At 47.8% G+C, this 15,161-nt stretch overlaps 1 protein-coding gene across 17 annotated transcripts in view; it reads right to left on the bottom strand.

The window, feature by feature from the left end:
* The window catches only part of MSI2 (musashi RNA binding protein 2), a 467,665-nt gene that overhangs the window by 203,028 nt on the left and 249,476 nt on the right, over nucleotides 1-15,161 (bottom strand). For all 17 annotated transcript variants that reach the window (XR_012648120.1, XR_012648119.1, XM_075013754.1 and 14 more), the window contains exon 8: nucleotides 5,099-5,147. Coding sequence is in view for 15 of the 17 variants with exons in the window: in XM_075013754.1 (XP_074869855.1) it covers nucleotides 5,099-5,147 (49 nt within the window). In the remaining 2 variants the exon portion in view is untranslated. The remainder of the gene's footprint in view (nucleotides 1-5,098; nucleotides 5,148-15,161) is intronic.

Here is a 15,161-nt window from a genome sequence, read left to right on the forward strand (position 1 = left end):
CAGGCGAATCCATCCTCTTAGGTCTTATCACTCAGGCTCACACCTGATACTGCAGGGCTACTAAACACAACATTCCACCTTTCTCCAACGGGTATATAAAAATAGCTGAATTGGAGCTGCTAAAGCACATCTCAGCTGTAGCACAGAGCACAAACCAAAACGTTTCTCAGATCCCAGGAGGCTTGGAAAGTGCTTACAGCAGCACGGTGCCACACACAGGAGACATCCAGGGTGACCGGGAGACCAGAGTGGAAAGGCACAAGGAGAGTCTGAGAAATGAGGAAAGAGGAATGTCTCATGGTTGGATTTTTTTTTTTTTTTTTTTTTTTAAAAACACTACCCAGCTGTCCCACCCCACCACCACAGTGGTGCCCAGGAGAGCAGCAATACTCCACCGGGTAGAGTAAATGCTTGAGTTTGGACAGCAGAATATCTCATGAACAGACTGCCATTAGAGCCAGCAAGCAAGAGCAAAGGTGGATTTACGAGGGGTGTATGTGCAGAATCATGCCTACGGTCCTCGTGGGGAAAAGAACTCAAGACTTTTGGGTTCAAAGACAGAGCATCTCCAACGACCACTTACAGCAGGGGTCAGCAACCTTGCCAAGGTAGAACGCTGAAATCTGACCTTTTGACCTCTATGTTCAGGCCAAGTGCCAGTAATACTTGTTGAAGCCACTGATAGTCCCACTTACACCAGCTTCATTAATAAATAAATAAATAAAGATGAAGAGCTTTATCATTTAAGTGATGGCTGGTAGCATCAGCAGGTCTTTGGTTAATCTCCAGGCAGCATGACTTTGAGCAAGCTCCTGGCTGCATGGGGGAGGAGGGGCAGGGCTGAGCTCTACCATGCGTGCTGATGAAAATCAGCTCATACACCGTCCTTAGCACCCGTGCAGGGGCTGCATACCTTTCGCCTAGAGTGTAGCTTTTCTCATTCCTCTAGGGCAGCCGCTAGAAGGCAACAAAGTCCTACAGACTTCATCCTGCAGCTTATACATGCAAGACTTGTGCGGCCTGGTTACACTGCAAGACTATGCAGTCCCTTGGATTCTCAGGGTTCCATCCACTGTGCTCTCAACCTATAAATGCCAGGAAAGGGCAAAGGCTCTGAGGTAGAAGAGGAAGTAGCTTTCATGAATTACCAAGTGTCATTCTCAGACAGAACAGGTAGACAGTAAAAATTCCAGAACAGGAGTCTGCCAACTGAAGCTGCAAATGCCTCAAAAATACTGAATCCATATTAGTCTTGGAATACAGCTTCTTGGCCCACTTGCCGTGCGTTGCATAAGCCACTTCTTAGTCTGTAGAGTTTAAGCAAAGGAGATGGACAGAGACAGGTAAAAGAACCACTGAAGCGTGAGAATATGAGCTATGAGGGAAGACAGAAAGAACTGGGCTTGGATAGGTTAGAAAAGAGAAAACTGAGGGGGGACCTGATAGTGGTTTTCAAGTACTTAAAGGAGTTGGAAGGAGAAAAGTTGTTCTCCTTGATCTCTAAGGTTGGGAGAAGAAGCAATGGGCTTAAACTGCAGCAAGGGAGGTTTAGGTTGGACATAAGGAAAAACTACCTGTCAGGGTGGTTAAACACTGGAATAAATAACCTCTTGCCTAGAGAGGTTGTGGAACCTCCATCACTGGAGATATTTAAGAGCAGGTTAGACAGACACCTATCAGGGATGGTCTAGAGACTCTAGATGGTGCTTGGTCCTGCTGTGAGGGCAGGGGACTGGACTCAATGACCTCTCAAGGTCCCCCTAGTTCTAGTGCTCTCTGATTCTATGTTCAGCCTGGCTAAATTTCCACCTTGCTGAGGAATTAGCCCCACAGGGCTCCTTTAACTTCATCATCCCCCTGGACCAGGTGAGACAGAACATCTTCCTCCCCCTTCCCTTCTGTCAAAGACGAGACCCATGTAACGTTGCTTGTACACACATTAAGCAAGTCAAGACCTTGCACAGTGAAAGGTATTTTCTGTCAGTTTTCAGGGCGGTTGTAAAGAAGAGGTTGGAAATATCTTCAACAGAAACAATTTGGGGCTGGACTTCCGATGTTCAGTAAAGGGCTGAGATGAAGCGCTCCCACTGATTTCTAAGGAAATTTGAGTATTCAAATTTCTTTGGAGGCTTTCTGAATCTCAGCCCCCATTTTATTTGCCCAGTGGACGAGCACACCAATTTCAAGCAGAAGGATTTTATGGTAGAGAAAGCGGTGGGAGGAGAAAGATCATCTGCAACTTTTTGTACTCCAGCAACTCACGGTCACAAGGCTCCCGACAGAAAGAAACGACATACACCGTGAATAATTTAGAAGGAGTAGGTCATGAGCTCAAGTCTCCTGATTCTGCCACAGAGACAGGGGATAAGGCAACACACTCAAGCCAGCAGCCCTGGTGCTCTAGGAAATCAGGCTTGGCCGTTATCCCCACACTCATTTCCAGGGCTTGTAGCACTTCTTGACTTTACTCGGAATACTCTAAACTTCTTGGCAGTCTCCCTAAACAAACGAGCAATATACATTACTCCAAGAAGCTGACACTTTTGTGGCTCAGACAATAACTGTATCAGTCAAGCCCGCACAAGGAGTAAACACAGGAAGACTTAAGTGGCTACAGTCGGAAAAAGAAATTACATAAGCTGTTAAGATCTGTTTCCACTTGGGGGAAGAAACCATGAGCCATGTCAAGTTTTTTTTATTTTCCCCTGTAACCTGTTAACATAGAGAGGTGTTTGTAGTGTAACATCTATATCATATGAAAAGATCCATAGGCTGAGAGACAAAAGCATATCATTTAATACGGCGGGAGATTCCCACTGAAAACAATCCCAAGTCAACTTTCAGAGCACTGTACAAGCAATATGGAATCTTCATTACTTCCGTGCAGTAGGAGACGGCAAATTACCTTGTGAGTCTGCATCCCCTGTGATACCGTCAACACAGGATTCTCACTCTTCGGTAGCAAAACTCTAGCATTCTTGAAACTTCCAAGGGAGAGAACACTTTAGGGAGAAAGTCAATTTAAGACGTGAATTTCAACTACGTGATTAGCGCAGCTGGCATCAACGTACCTTAAACTGAATTTCTTTGTGTATCCCTCCAGTGGGAGGCCGACGGGAGAAACTCTCCCATCAACTTCCCTTACACCTCAGGACCCCATAGAATACCAGGGTTGACAGGAGAGAGTCGAGCAGTCGATTTAGTGTGTCCCTACTAGACCCACTAAATCAACTCCCAGAAGAGCAATCCCCGGAGCACCAATCTCCTGTTAAGTGCAGACAAGCTCCAAGAGTCCTACAATGGTGAGGTCTTTAAAGAAATACAGTTATCCATTTTTGTAGGAGAGCAAAGAGACTCAGGATGGATGCATGTTGCCCAGAGTCACGGAAATCAGCCAACATTAGCATGCAGAATTTCCAGTGCTCATTCCCTCAATGAGGAACCAAGTTATGCTGTCATTAGGGACCTAATTTCAAGCCTAAAGGAAATTAGCAAACAAGAGCTCTGGCTTTTAATTCCTCCATCGCAGGACCTTGCAGGGTTACATTTCATGTACATTTCCAGCAATCTGCAGAGGCTGAAAGGAAATGAATACACTGCACCCAGGAGAAGTGGCTGGACAGTGGAGATGCTTATTGTCAGATAGTGAAGCGCTGGCTGCCTACTGACCTGGAGTTTCTGCTGAACTCTTTCTCCTAAACAAAAAGATAAGGAAATGAACCGATCTTTGAGGCCACTCACCTTAGCCAGGTTTTGAACTTCTAAAGAGACTTTGAATGGATTAAGAATACAGGGGATGTGGGAAGCACCAAAATTTCAGCCTGTCCCTCCCATTGAGGACAGGCTGAGACATTCTCCTCTTGCCAGTCCCCTTCCCCCTTCAGAGATCCTTCCTGCAGCTGGTTGAAATGTTTTAAATTTCAGAACTGACCAAATGTTGAATTGCTAACATTCACGAAAAAAAGAGCAAGGAAGAGAATTCCTCCCTCCCCCTTGTTTCTTAGATCAGTTCCAGGCCTGCGACCCCTCATTCCCTCTCACGCACACTGCCTCTCCGCCTTTGCTGAGGTCAGTCGATGCCAGGCGTTCTCACTTCTTGTGCTGTCAAGGGGACAGCGCTCAGCAGTCGATTTGATCAGGTTTAGCACGACTCGGCACCTGCTAATCCGGATGATAGTGTAGCTGTGCCTTTAGAATAGATTAGAAGCTCTTTAGAGCACAGACTATCTTTTGGTTCTGCGTTTATGCAGCACCTAGCAAAGCAGGGTCCTGACCCAGGGCTAGGGCTCCTAGGTGCTACTCCAGCCCAAACACAATCAGCTTCAGTGCTCAGTGTTTCCCATTATGCAGATTAAGAACAGATGGGTCCCTGGGACAACACAGCCACAAGGCCCCGCTCCAACATATTAAAATACTTATGTAACATTATTTATGCTTCAAAATCTCTTCATGCTCATCATTACTCACGATGCATTACAACAATACCCTTTCATTCTAAAATAAAATGACATGACATTTCTCGTGTTCCATTAAAGCAAATTGTTTCAACAAAATGGAGTTATGGTGCCTTGGGGCACGCCTGGAAGCCCTGGGGCAACTCCCCTTATGTTAATCCACCACTGCGGGACTGCTTGTCCCCGTAGTACTGACGGCTGGACCCGCCTGTCATGCGCCAGAAGCGGTGTGACCTGGGAGAGAATTGTGAAAATTTCTCCTGGCTCTAAATATTTCACTCTTCCTCTCCAGCTCAGCACCAAAAGCCTAACGATCTCCCCGTTTGCCACACTTCTTTCTCCATATATCCCAGAAATCATCCTTCCAGCAAAGTGGGGCTGAACAGGACCTTCTTTGGGCCATGAAGACAGAGCTCCATAAACCAGCCAGAAGGGTTATTGTCACTGTCGAGTCAAGCTAACCCCACCCACACACAAAACATGAGGCCCAAGCATGCCCAACTGTTGTGATCTCTGATCCCCGTCTCCTTGCCTGGCAGCCCTAACTACAGCTGCTGAGGTCACTGAGCCAGCCAAACTGCAGAAGAGTTTTTGCATTTGCCAACTATAAAACGTGGCACCTGAACTCAGATGCCCTCTCTTACCTCTATGCCTATTGGTTGTCTTGTCGAACATAAGCATGGCGTCCTCCACCTGCAAGAGAAAGGAAGTGTGAGTTAGCACCTTTGCCACAAGGATAATGAAAACGTTCGAACAAATCAAGTCCTGGCAAGGCAAGGTTGGGGTAGCAGCAGGCTAAATTCAGGTGTGGCAGACCACACAGATACATCACATCTCATTTCCTTTGCCTGGAGTCAGCTCGTTCTTTTGGAAGCCTGCCACTTTCAACACAAAGTGTCATTGCCATTTGATCTCAGAGGGAAAATGCACTTTTAAAGTTTTATTGCTCTAAAAAGCACAAACATCCAAGTCACTTCTCCCCCCCCCCTCCCCTCCCGCCTCTTCTTAGGAAGCTGGAGAGAGATAAGGAGAGGCCCCAGTGTCACTGATGCAAATCAAGCTCAGGGCTTCTCTGGCAGGTATCACTGTGCTGGCTGGGAATTAGAAAAGTTCAAAAAAAAAAAAAAAAAAAGATGTGGGGGGCAAAATCTGGTCAGCCAAAAAGGTATTCCAAAGTTTTCAAGAGGCCCTTTGAAAAGCAACAGGAGGAAGGGAGGAGGACCGAGGTTTAATTTGCATCAGGTTTGACATTTCCACTTCAGAAGAGAGGTCTGACTGATGAAATGTATTGAAGTGCAACAAAATCACTTTCAAGTTTCATTACTCTTTGCATGACTTAGTCCACCTACATTTGCTGTGTGCAGCCACACCTAAATTTTACACTTCTTTTTGACTGAGCCTGTGTGGGGATTTTCTTTTAAATTTACTGTATTTTAACAGGGCGCCAAGAGTCCCAACAGCAAGAGCCTGGTGCACTTCCATGGAAAAATCCTATAGAATTTATCAGATTATTACAACCTTTCAAGAAACTGTGTTAACTACTATTTAATGAAGAATGATCTCTCTGCTTTGGAAGAGAGGATGATTAAAAAACAGGGGGGCAAAAAAGCAGACATACAAACTCAAAGCTACAGGGTAGATCTCATTCTGTCTGCAACCAGAATTTTATTAAAAAATAATTTCTACAGTTGAGTTTCTCCTGCTGTATTCTGCAGGGGATCCCCCCTCCCTGCCACCAACCACACACACCAACATTTAAACATTATTTACCCACTTATTTTACAAAAGCTGATTTATTTGAAAAACTAACAAGAAGTCCTGTGGCACCTTATAAACCAACAGATATTTTGGAGCATAAGCTTTCATGGGCAAATACCCACTTGGTCAGATGCACGTCTTTCTTTAAAGAGCAACAGGGAGGTAGCCCTTTTAGTCTGTATTCCAACAAAACAAGTCACAGAATTGTAGCGCTGTTAGTCTTTAAAGTGCTACACTTCTGCTACTTTGTTTTGTTTCTTTAAAGAATCACTCAACAATGGCACCCACTCTGCAAAAACCGCCAGGAAGGTGATGAAGTTAGTGGACAGCTCAATTTTGCATGCTTTAAGCATCTGTGGTTTTACAGCCTTAGACTTTGTAGGGCAGCAGCACAAATGGAAGAGTGATTAAAACACAAGGTGGATCTGTCCATATTACAGAGTCGGAGACAGCTTCCGTGATGCAGTAGAAATTGGCAGCCCTGTAGAACATTAAACCCTGCTTAGGATCTTTCAAACTCTATTTCAACTAAATGTTAAGTCCCACTCTCATTAGTTGGCACCAGGGTGCTAGAAACAGCCCGAGCTGAAAGACTGTAACATCCTTCCTCCATTCTTAAAAAACAAGCCATCCTGTAGCACCTTAAGGACAAACCATTCTATTTATTAGGTCATGAGCTTTCATGGGTCAGACCCACTTCAGCAGATTTGGCGTTAGTGAGTTAGTTCGTGGTTGTGTCACCCCCACTCCTCTTCCTTACCCCATGAAGGAACAAAAGACCCACACACGGGTGTGTCAGTACGGCCAGAGAGTAAATGAGGACATTTCCCCTGGCACTCATTTCCGCTCCGGGATTATGAGTTGATCATGATTGCTAAAATTCCCACAGGCCTCAACCGCACTTGTGGTTGTCTTTTATTTTATTTTTGCCACAGTGCCCCCACCCCCCCTCCCAGTCACACTCCCCTGCACCCAAACAAATGCCCTCCCTCAGCCAGGCTCCCCTGCACCCATACAAATGCCCTCCCCCAGCCAGGCTCCCCTGCACCCAAACAAATGCCCTCCCTCAGCCAGGCTCCCCTGCACCCAAACAAATGCCCTCCCCCAGCCAGGCTCCCCTGCACCCAAACAAATGCCCTCCCTCAGCCAGGCTCCCCTGCACCCAAACAAATGCCCTCCCCCAGCCAGGCTCCCCTGCACCCAAACAAATGCCCTCCCTCAGCCAGGCTCCCCTGCACCCAAACAAATGCCCTCCCTCAGCCAGGCTCCCCTGCACCCATACAAATGCCCTCCCCCAGCCAGGCTCCCCTGTGCGTTCCCCCCCAACCCCCGGGGAAATAAATGCCGGCGACTCACCAGAGCCACCGCTGGGCCACCGGGATGAGTGGAGCCACCAGGGTGGCCGGGGCCACAGCAGTGCCTGGGGCCACAGGAGCTGCCAGTGCTGGAGGAGTGGCGAGGGCCACCCCTGCTGGAGCTGCCATGTGTGTCTCCCACCAGAGGTGGGGCATTTGCAGGGACTGGTGGCTCTCATGTGCGGCTGTAGGAAGAGCTGCATTTAAATGCTCTGCACACTGCACGGTGGTTCCAGAGCCGAATCACCGCATGGCTGCGTCCTGCTCGCCACATGCAGCAAGCAGTGACCCATACTGGACGCCGTGGCACTGGAGCCAGAACCGCGTTTGGCAGCCAACCCAGCTTCTCTGAACTGGCGGTGGGCAACCGTGGCCCAGGAGCTGTGAACAGCCCGCTGGAATGGTGTGTGTGACACACGAGACATTTGGATTACGGCTGCCCATGCACACGTTAGCCAGATTCTGTTGGGTTTCCTCCCTGTAGTTTGCCTCCGAGAGGTATTACTAAAGCAACATGCATGTAAAGCCAGGGCACGTGAAGTGAGGTTCAGGTGAGATTCAGGTGCCGCCCAGCTGATGAACAGAGTGCCCACAGTCACCCGCAGTCGTCTGTGTGTGTTTCTATCGGTGGTGCAGATCCACACACCCTGGTGCACAAAATAAATTTTATTCTACCCATGGATGGAAAAAAAAAATTAGAGGAAACATTGGTGAGGATGGCTCTGGCCAGGGCAGCCTCTAGCCCAGGCTAACAAAACATGTTTTAGCCTGATGCTGCAGCTAGACTAAGACAAAAGTTAGTGTCTATGTTATTTTAAAAGGCTGCTTTGGTAGCTAGGAAACAAGGGCTGAACAAACAGGCACCAAAGACATCGCTCTGCAACACTCATAAACAAAGGGGAGTCCAAAGGGAAAGTAATGCACAGGGTGACGATTCTTCCACACCGCTTCCAAACCCCAGATGACAGCACTAAGCTGATTAGCACAATGCTAGTCTCTGTCCAATGTTAATTCCCCAAATTCCCCCCTCTATACTGAACAACAGTTTACGACAGGCACTGGAAATGCACGGCCTTTTTGGACGTGAACTACAGAAGGGGGAAAAAAAAAATGCATTGGACCTTTACTCGTTTTTCTCCATCTCCACTAAAACTACCAGGAGGGACAGCGCTGGACCAGAGCTGCACAAGTTACAGATTTCCTTTTGGTTCACTGGCAAATTGAAAAGAAAATAAAACTGTTTAGGATCAAACTGGAAAGTTAAAAAAATTCTTTTCAGGTTGAATGAAATACTTGGGTTTCACTTCAAGCAGCTTTTAATGCTTTTCTCTAAACTCTTAGAGGATATCCTAAAACAAGAAGTTCTACTGAACTAAAAAATCAAAACTGTAGTGTTTTCTTCTTAACTATACCAGAATAGTTCATCGTAACAGACATGATTTAGTGAAGCATTGCAGTGTTGCCGAATCTGCATTTTTCTCTTCAAATATGTCTCCGCAAATTTTTACTTCACTCTGGTCCTAACTTCCTTGTTGTTACAGGACTGAGGGCTCGCCTATGGGTACAGAGCTTCAGTTGTGCTGCAGGAAAGAAGCAAACTATGCCAAGAGGGGAGTGTCTCTTATTATCGTAGGGGTGCCACCCCCTCACAAGGTCGCAGTTATGTTGACGGGAGAAACATTCCGATCAACAGAGAGCTGTCTAGACCAGGAGTTAGGTGGTACAGCTGCGCTGATCGTGAGTGTGGGCATCCTACCCCGAGAGCAAACAAGAATTAAAATAAGTCTTATTGGGCAGGATTTTAATAAGCTGAAACCTGAGCTGCAGCTCTCAGCAGCCCTTTCCCCCCCGTCACTGAGGATCTCAAGAGTGACAGCAACCCCGAGTTCAGCCTATTGGGAAATCATGGTCTCATTCCTCCAAACACAGCGCTGAAAAAGGAGAGAGGGTCTTGGAATTGGACTGGCTCTCAGGAGAGGCCAACACAGTTCCTGGTTCAGCCATGGACTTGGTGTGTGTGCTGGGGAGAGACCTGGTGCTTCGGTTCTCCATCTGTCAAATGGAGATGGATGATGTGTTCTCTCCCACGCTTAGAGTGACTTCCATGGGAGCTCGATACCTACTTACATATACCGACCTTGTCCAAAGCTCCTTGGGGAAGGGACTGTCTCTTACTATGTATTCACACTGCACCTGTCACAGTAGGGCCCTGCGCTTGGTCAGAGGCTTTAGTTGGTAACCAAATAATAGTAATGCTGAGACCTACTGTGCTCGGTGCGGGGAGATTTCTGTCCCTTTGGGTGGGAACCATGTGACCTGAGCTGTCTTTGTGAGATCTGTGCCTTGTCCACACTGGGAATAGGACTGTAAGAGGTTTGGTTCAGAAACAAAGCCATCAAGGAAAGGTACCAATCCAAAGTTCAAATCTGAAACCCTGCCAAATTCAAAAGGGTGAAGTAGCTCTGCAAGAGTTCAGGTTGTGTTTCTGACCAACCTCTGGCTCAAATATATCCTTAAAAAGCGGCAGGGTGTTTTTCCGCCAGCTGGGGCTCTTTCAGCAATGCCTAATTGGTTATCTTTTCTATTTCCTAAGGTCAGAACATTTTATCTCCCTCTCTGCCCCTTCTGAGCTAACCCCACCCCACCTTATTTTTAGGGCAGCCATTGTAACAGAAGAATAGCCTCTTTCCTTCATAGTCCGGTGACACAATAGGACTTCTCAACAACTCCTGAATAGATAAAGTGCAATGGTGAAAGAAAAATTTCTATTAACACTTTACAAAATAAAACATCTAAGAGCCGCTTCGACAGAGGAGAGAAAAAAATCAATATGGATAAGGCTCTGCATTTAGAAAAACTTTTCACCAGTTGCAAAAGTAAAAGGGAAGTAGTGGGAATGAGGGGAAGAAACTTATTAATTCAGAAAACCCATCAATGCTATGGAAATCTGGCAGAACAGCAAGAACTGAAACTAGAAGAATTTGAATATACAAAGGGCTGAATAGAATGGAGGAAAAAAAAAAACCCACACTGTTTCACATACACAGCTTGCTTCTCACGGTTCTCTGTGAATCAAACACAGGCTTGTTTAAGTTTTCACTGAGAAGAAATAAGGGACACCGTAAAGGTAACCAGAAGTAAGCCCTGCAGTGAGCAAACTGATCTCTCTCTGTTTCAGGAAGGCAAAAACTGAAAGGTTGGCACAAATGAAACTCACATGGGTTTGGTTGCCATGCCCAATAAAGATCCATGAGTTAACTCCTTGGTTAGCTCCGGGATTTCTCCTGTTTGACTTGATCGGGGTGACTGGATTCTGCAAATCTTCCAGGTTTTGGTAAAAACAAGCAACTCCAACATATCTTAAAAGTTTGGAAGCTTATCTCATAGGGAAGAGATGAGACTGGAAGACCAGACTCCTGGCTTCTGTTCTCAGTTGTGTGACTGACTCAGCGTTTGATTCTGAGCAAGACACCCCTCGTAATCATAAGCAGGAAGAGCCTGTAGACCTCACCATGCTTGACAAAGGTGAAAAAGAATAATCTTCCCCACTTTACAGATGGAGAAACTGAGGTGTGCAGGTTCCATGGCTTAGCAAAGATCAGTAGCTGACCTATGGTGCCGGGCTTTTTGTGACGCTGACAAGGTTTGTTCGTTGTTCTGAGCTCATCAGAAGAAACATAAAGCAGAAGGGTAATGAGATAGTATTGTAATACAATGAGCAAAGGTGCTCTCTCTTCTACCTGTACTGTAGAACACCTCGTGTAACCAACTCATCAGTGCAGGGGTAACGAGGGGGCATGAAGGAGCACAGGGTTGCAGCTGGTGGGGCCAGAGCCTCTGGCTGGCCCAGGGGACTCAGCGTTGCTCAAGATGGGGGCAGGACCGCCCTCTAAACTCACTGGTGGGAAGCAGAGCAATGCAGCTAGGAGAGAGGAGCAGGCTTGGGCCGGGTCACTCTGCTTCCCGCTGCCACTGCTGGGGAGTGTGGTGGACCCAGGCCCAATGACTATGCGGGTGCAAAGGGGGCTCTTGCCCCTCCTCCCCTTTGAATGGCCTCAGCAGCACAGCTTTGGCTGCACATGGCTTGGAGGATGTGGGAGGACAGTGTCACAATTCCAGAGGCCCCACCCCTTCTGCCATTGGCCCCGCCCTCCCACACCTTCCCCCCCCGAGCCCATGGTGGCTCTCAGGGGACCTGACCTCTGCAGGTGGTGCCAGGCTCCCCGCTAGTCCTCTGGCATGTGCTGTTTTGGGGAGGGACGTGGGGAAGAGACAGAAGTGGAGCAGGGACACGGTGGGGAAGAAAGCGGGGGTCGGGCAGGAGGAGCCAGTGCCTGTCTCTTCTCCACCTCCCCCCGCCCCCACAACTAGGTTGCTGCTGGGAGGAGACACAATGGGAGTGAGGATCACATGGCCAATACCCCTCTGTCTCTCCTCACCAGTCCCCCTCTGGATGAGGGTCTATTCCATACCCCTCAACTACAGAGCCTGGCTCTTTAGCTCAAGCTGTGCAAACTCATGCAGCCATCCCCGGATTGAGCCCAGGGTCAGGTGAGGTGCCTGCCACACAAAGACATTCTTGGGGCACCAGCCAAAAAAAAATACTCAGCTACACATAATTGAAACTGTACGAGGGTTCTGAATTCGACAAGGCATTTATTGAGAAGTCACCCAGGCAAACTGCCTTCCCAGAGCCAGCTTGAGAGACTGGGCTTTGACATGCACCCCCGCGGGCAGTGCTTGAACTGAGTGAGTGTGAGAATATATCTACCACCCCAAAACACATCGTGGTCTTAGGTCTGGCTTGGCCGTGTAGACAGACACAGATGGAAACGTTCCAAACTCCCATCCCCATCCCCTGCATGTTCAAATCTAGGGACTAGAAGCTTGGCATTTCAGCCGACCTCAAATGCTGTGGAGCCAGGAGGTCTTGCTCCATCTCTGCTCCAATTCAGGAAGTCTCTTTATCACAGATAATCTGAAGAGAGATTCTTACTCAAAGGCCAGGGGAACCGGGCATTTAGCAAAGGAGCCATATGAAGGGAGAAGTTTGGAGAAGAGCTGATAGGAATCTGGGCTGGGAAAAGAGACCCGTTCACAACAGCACAGGTTATTAGGAGGCCAGAAAGTTGGGCCATCTGAGGGCTACTCAGGGACTGTGATGAAAAATGCATTTGCACAATTTGCTGTGAGGAGGTGTTGGTATCACCCAAACACCACTGCAATGGGAGCCCTTCCTGGAAGGCAGCAGGGATGTCACAGTCTCAGTTGACAAGGAAAGTAAACTCTTTCCTTGCGCCTTCACACAGGGCTGTGAGGCATCATGGAGGGGCAGCTAGGCCTGTTGAAAAGTGACCGTCTTGTCAACACAGCATCCCATAACCGCTGCCCCATCCCTGACTCCCTCTCCCACACTCCAAACCTCTGGTGGGGAGTGGGTTCCCCACCTGCCCATTCAGGCCCAGAAGCGGCATTTCAGCTGCCTCCTAGAGTGAACAGGCTCCTGTAGGGTCGGCATTTCCCCTTGCAGTGGTTTTGCAAAGAGCCGCCATGGGGGGAAACTGACCAACCCCATGACATCTGGGACTCAGGCAGCCTTGCCTCTTGAGTCCCAGCCGGCATGGGGTCGTCAATTTCCCCTCCCCATTTCTCCCCCTGCAATGGCTCTGCAAAGTGCAGTGGCAAGGGGAAATGGACAAAATTTCACTGCTCACTTGGACAGTTCTCTCACCACATGAGTTGAAAACCACTGCCCTAGTGAGCTTTTGTCCCCTCAGCTTTGTGGGGACAGAAAGGAGCGTTTTTCCTTAACTATCTTACCGGACACCTTTCAAATGACATTAAGGTCTCCTTGAAGGAACCTCATGGGCCAAAGGCCCCCATAAAGTAGTAGGGAAAGAACAAACATAACCACATCTCATGGACAGTTGGTTTTTGAGCACGCAAACCTCCGAACAGGTCAACCTCCCTCGCATTTCATGTAGAAGTGCTTCACAAGAGGCTAATCCTCCAAAGACGGACCCAGCGATCGAAGTGTTATTTAAAAGAAAACAGAAACGTATAGAGCTAAAAACAATTATCCCCACCAGGCTCAATGTGGCAGCTTAAGGAGCTGATTAATTCAAACTAATTAAGAGCGGCAAATGAGAGAGTATTACAAAATGTTCGCAAAGTCTCAGCACTTTGGGGAAAAAAGTGCTGTAGGACTCAAAAGATAATACTAGTAATAAATAAATGGATACTTAGGAGTCTGAGAGAGTATCTGTCTACCCTTCATACACCCTCACATGCACCCAGCTCAGCCCCGGAACAAAACGACAATAGGTTTCTTACATAAAGCTTAACTCACAGGTTTTAGTTTATTTAACATTTCTTTTCACCGAACCCAGGGCCCTGGGAAAAGGGAGGGATACGCTGAATCTTTAATCACTGTCTGGAAGAAGGAGAAGAGAAAGGGAGGGGGGAAGAGGGCTGAAGACCAATAGAGCCGAAAGCTTTAATAACCTTAACAGTTCCTAGGGTTATTTAAAATACATCTGACCTGTTCACAAAAGAATCTACAGAGATAAATGTACTTGATATTTTCCACTTTAATAGCTGCATATATTTAAAGAAACAAAATGAGGGCGACCTAAATAAAATGGCTATTAATTGTACTTCAGGAGGCTCTGAATTGAACGTGTTTGATGCTGCCCTGTAGAAGAAGATAAAATAGTCTTCCCGCACTTCTTTTTTTTCCTGCCAGCATCTCCATCGCTGGCGACATTTACGAGCAGGTTAGTTAGACATCTATCATGGATGGTCTAGGCGGTGCTTGGTCCTGCCGTGAGAGCAGGGACTGGACTTGATGACCTCTCGAGGTCCCTTCCAGTTCTAGCGTTCGATGATTCCTCCTAAGAGTTTGTAACATCTCCCACTTTTACCATGCAGGAGCCCCAAACAACCTAAGCAGTTCAAGCTTAGGACAGACTGTGTCCTAATGGGAGGATGGACTCGTTCCTCCTGCAAGAGCAAGGTGCAACTGAACGGCTCTCTCTGTGCTGGGATTTTCAAACGTGCTCTGTGTTGGCCTGCTTCTCCTCCCATTAGACTCGGTGGTAACTTCAAAAGGGGCAGATTGAAACTGCAGGAAAATCCAACTAGCAGGCAGGAAGTGGGGCCCTCGGACACCACCGATCCAAGCCAGGGCCCAGGTCTAAGGAACCACCACAAGTCCAGGCATTGGGGTGCTACCCCAGGACGCTCTGGCAGCTTTTATTTCAACGATCCTGACTTGGGACTTGATTGAAAAGCAACTGAAATCAACATGAGTGTTCTTATTGCCCGTGGTGGGGAAAATGGGGCCCATTCAATGATGGTCATGCAGCTCCAGCCACACCACTTCAGATTCCTGCTGTTTGGGACTGCCGTGCTCCATGCTGCAAGGGTCACCTGGAGGCAGAAGGACTGGGCTCAGGATAAAGGAGGGAGAACTCCAAGCCCTTCCCACAACTGGCCCTTCTCCCCTGAGAAAGGGCTGGTTTTGGAAGGGGACTGTACCACCTAAGTGGGCTGGGAAACCCAGCTAGGCCCAGCCTCTTGCTTCTTTAGGCTG

The sequence above is a fragment of the Carettochelys insculpta genome, chromosome 19 (assembly GCF_033958435.1).
Source record: "Carettochelys insculpta isolate YL-2023 chromosome 19, ASM3395843v1, whole genome shotgun sequence".
Classification (NCBI taxonomy): domain Eukaryota; kingdom Metazoa; phylum Chordata; order Testudines; family Carettochelyidae; genus Carettochelys; species Carettochelys insculpta.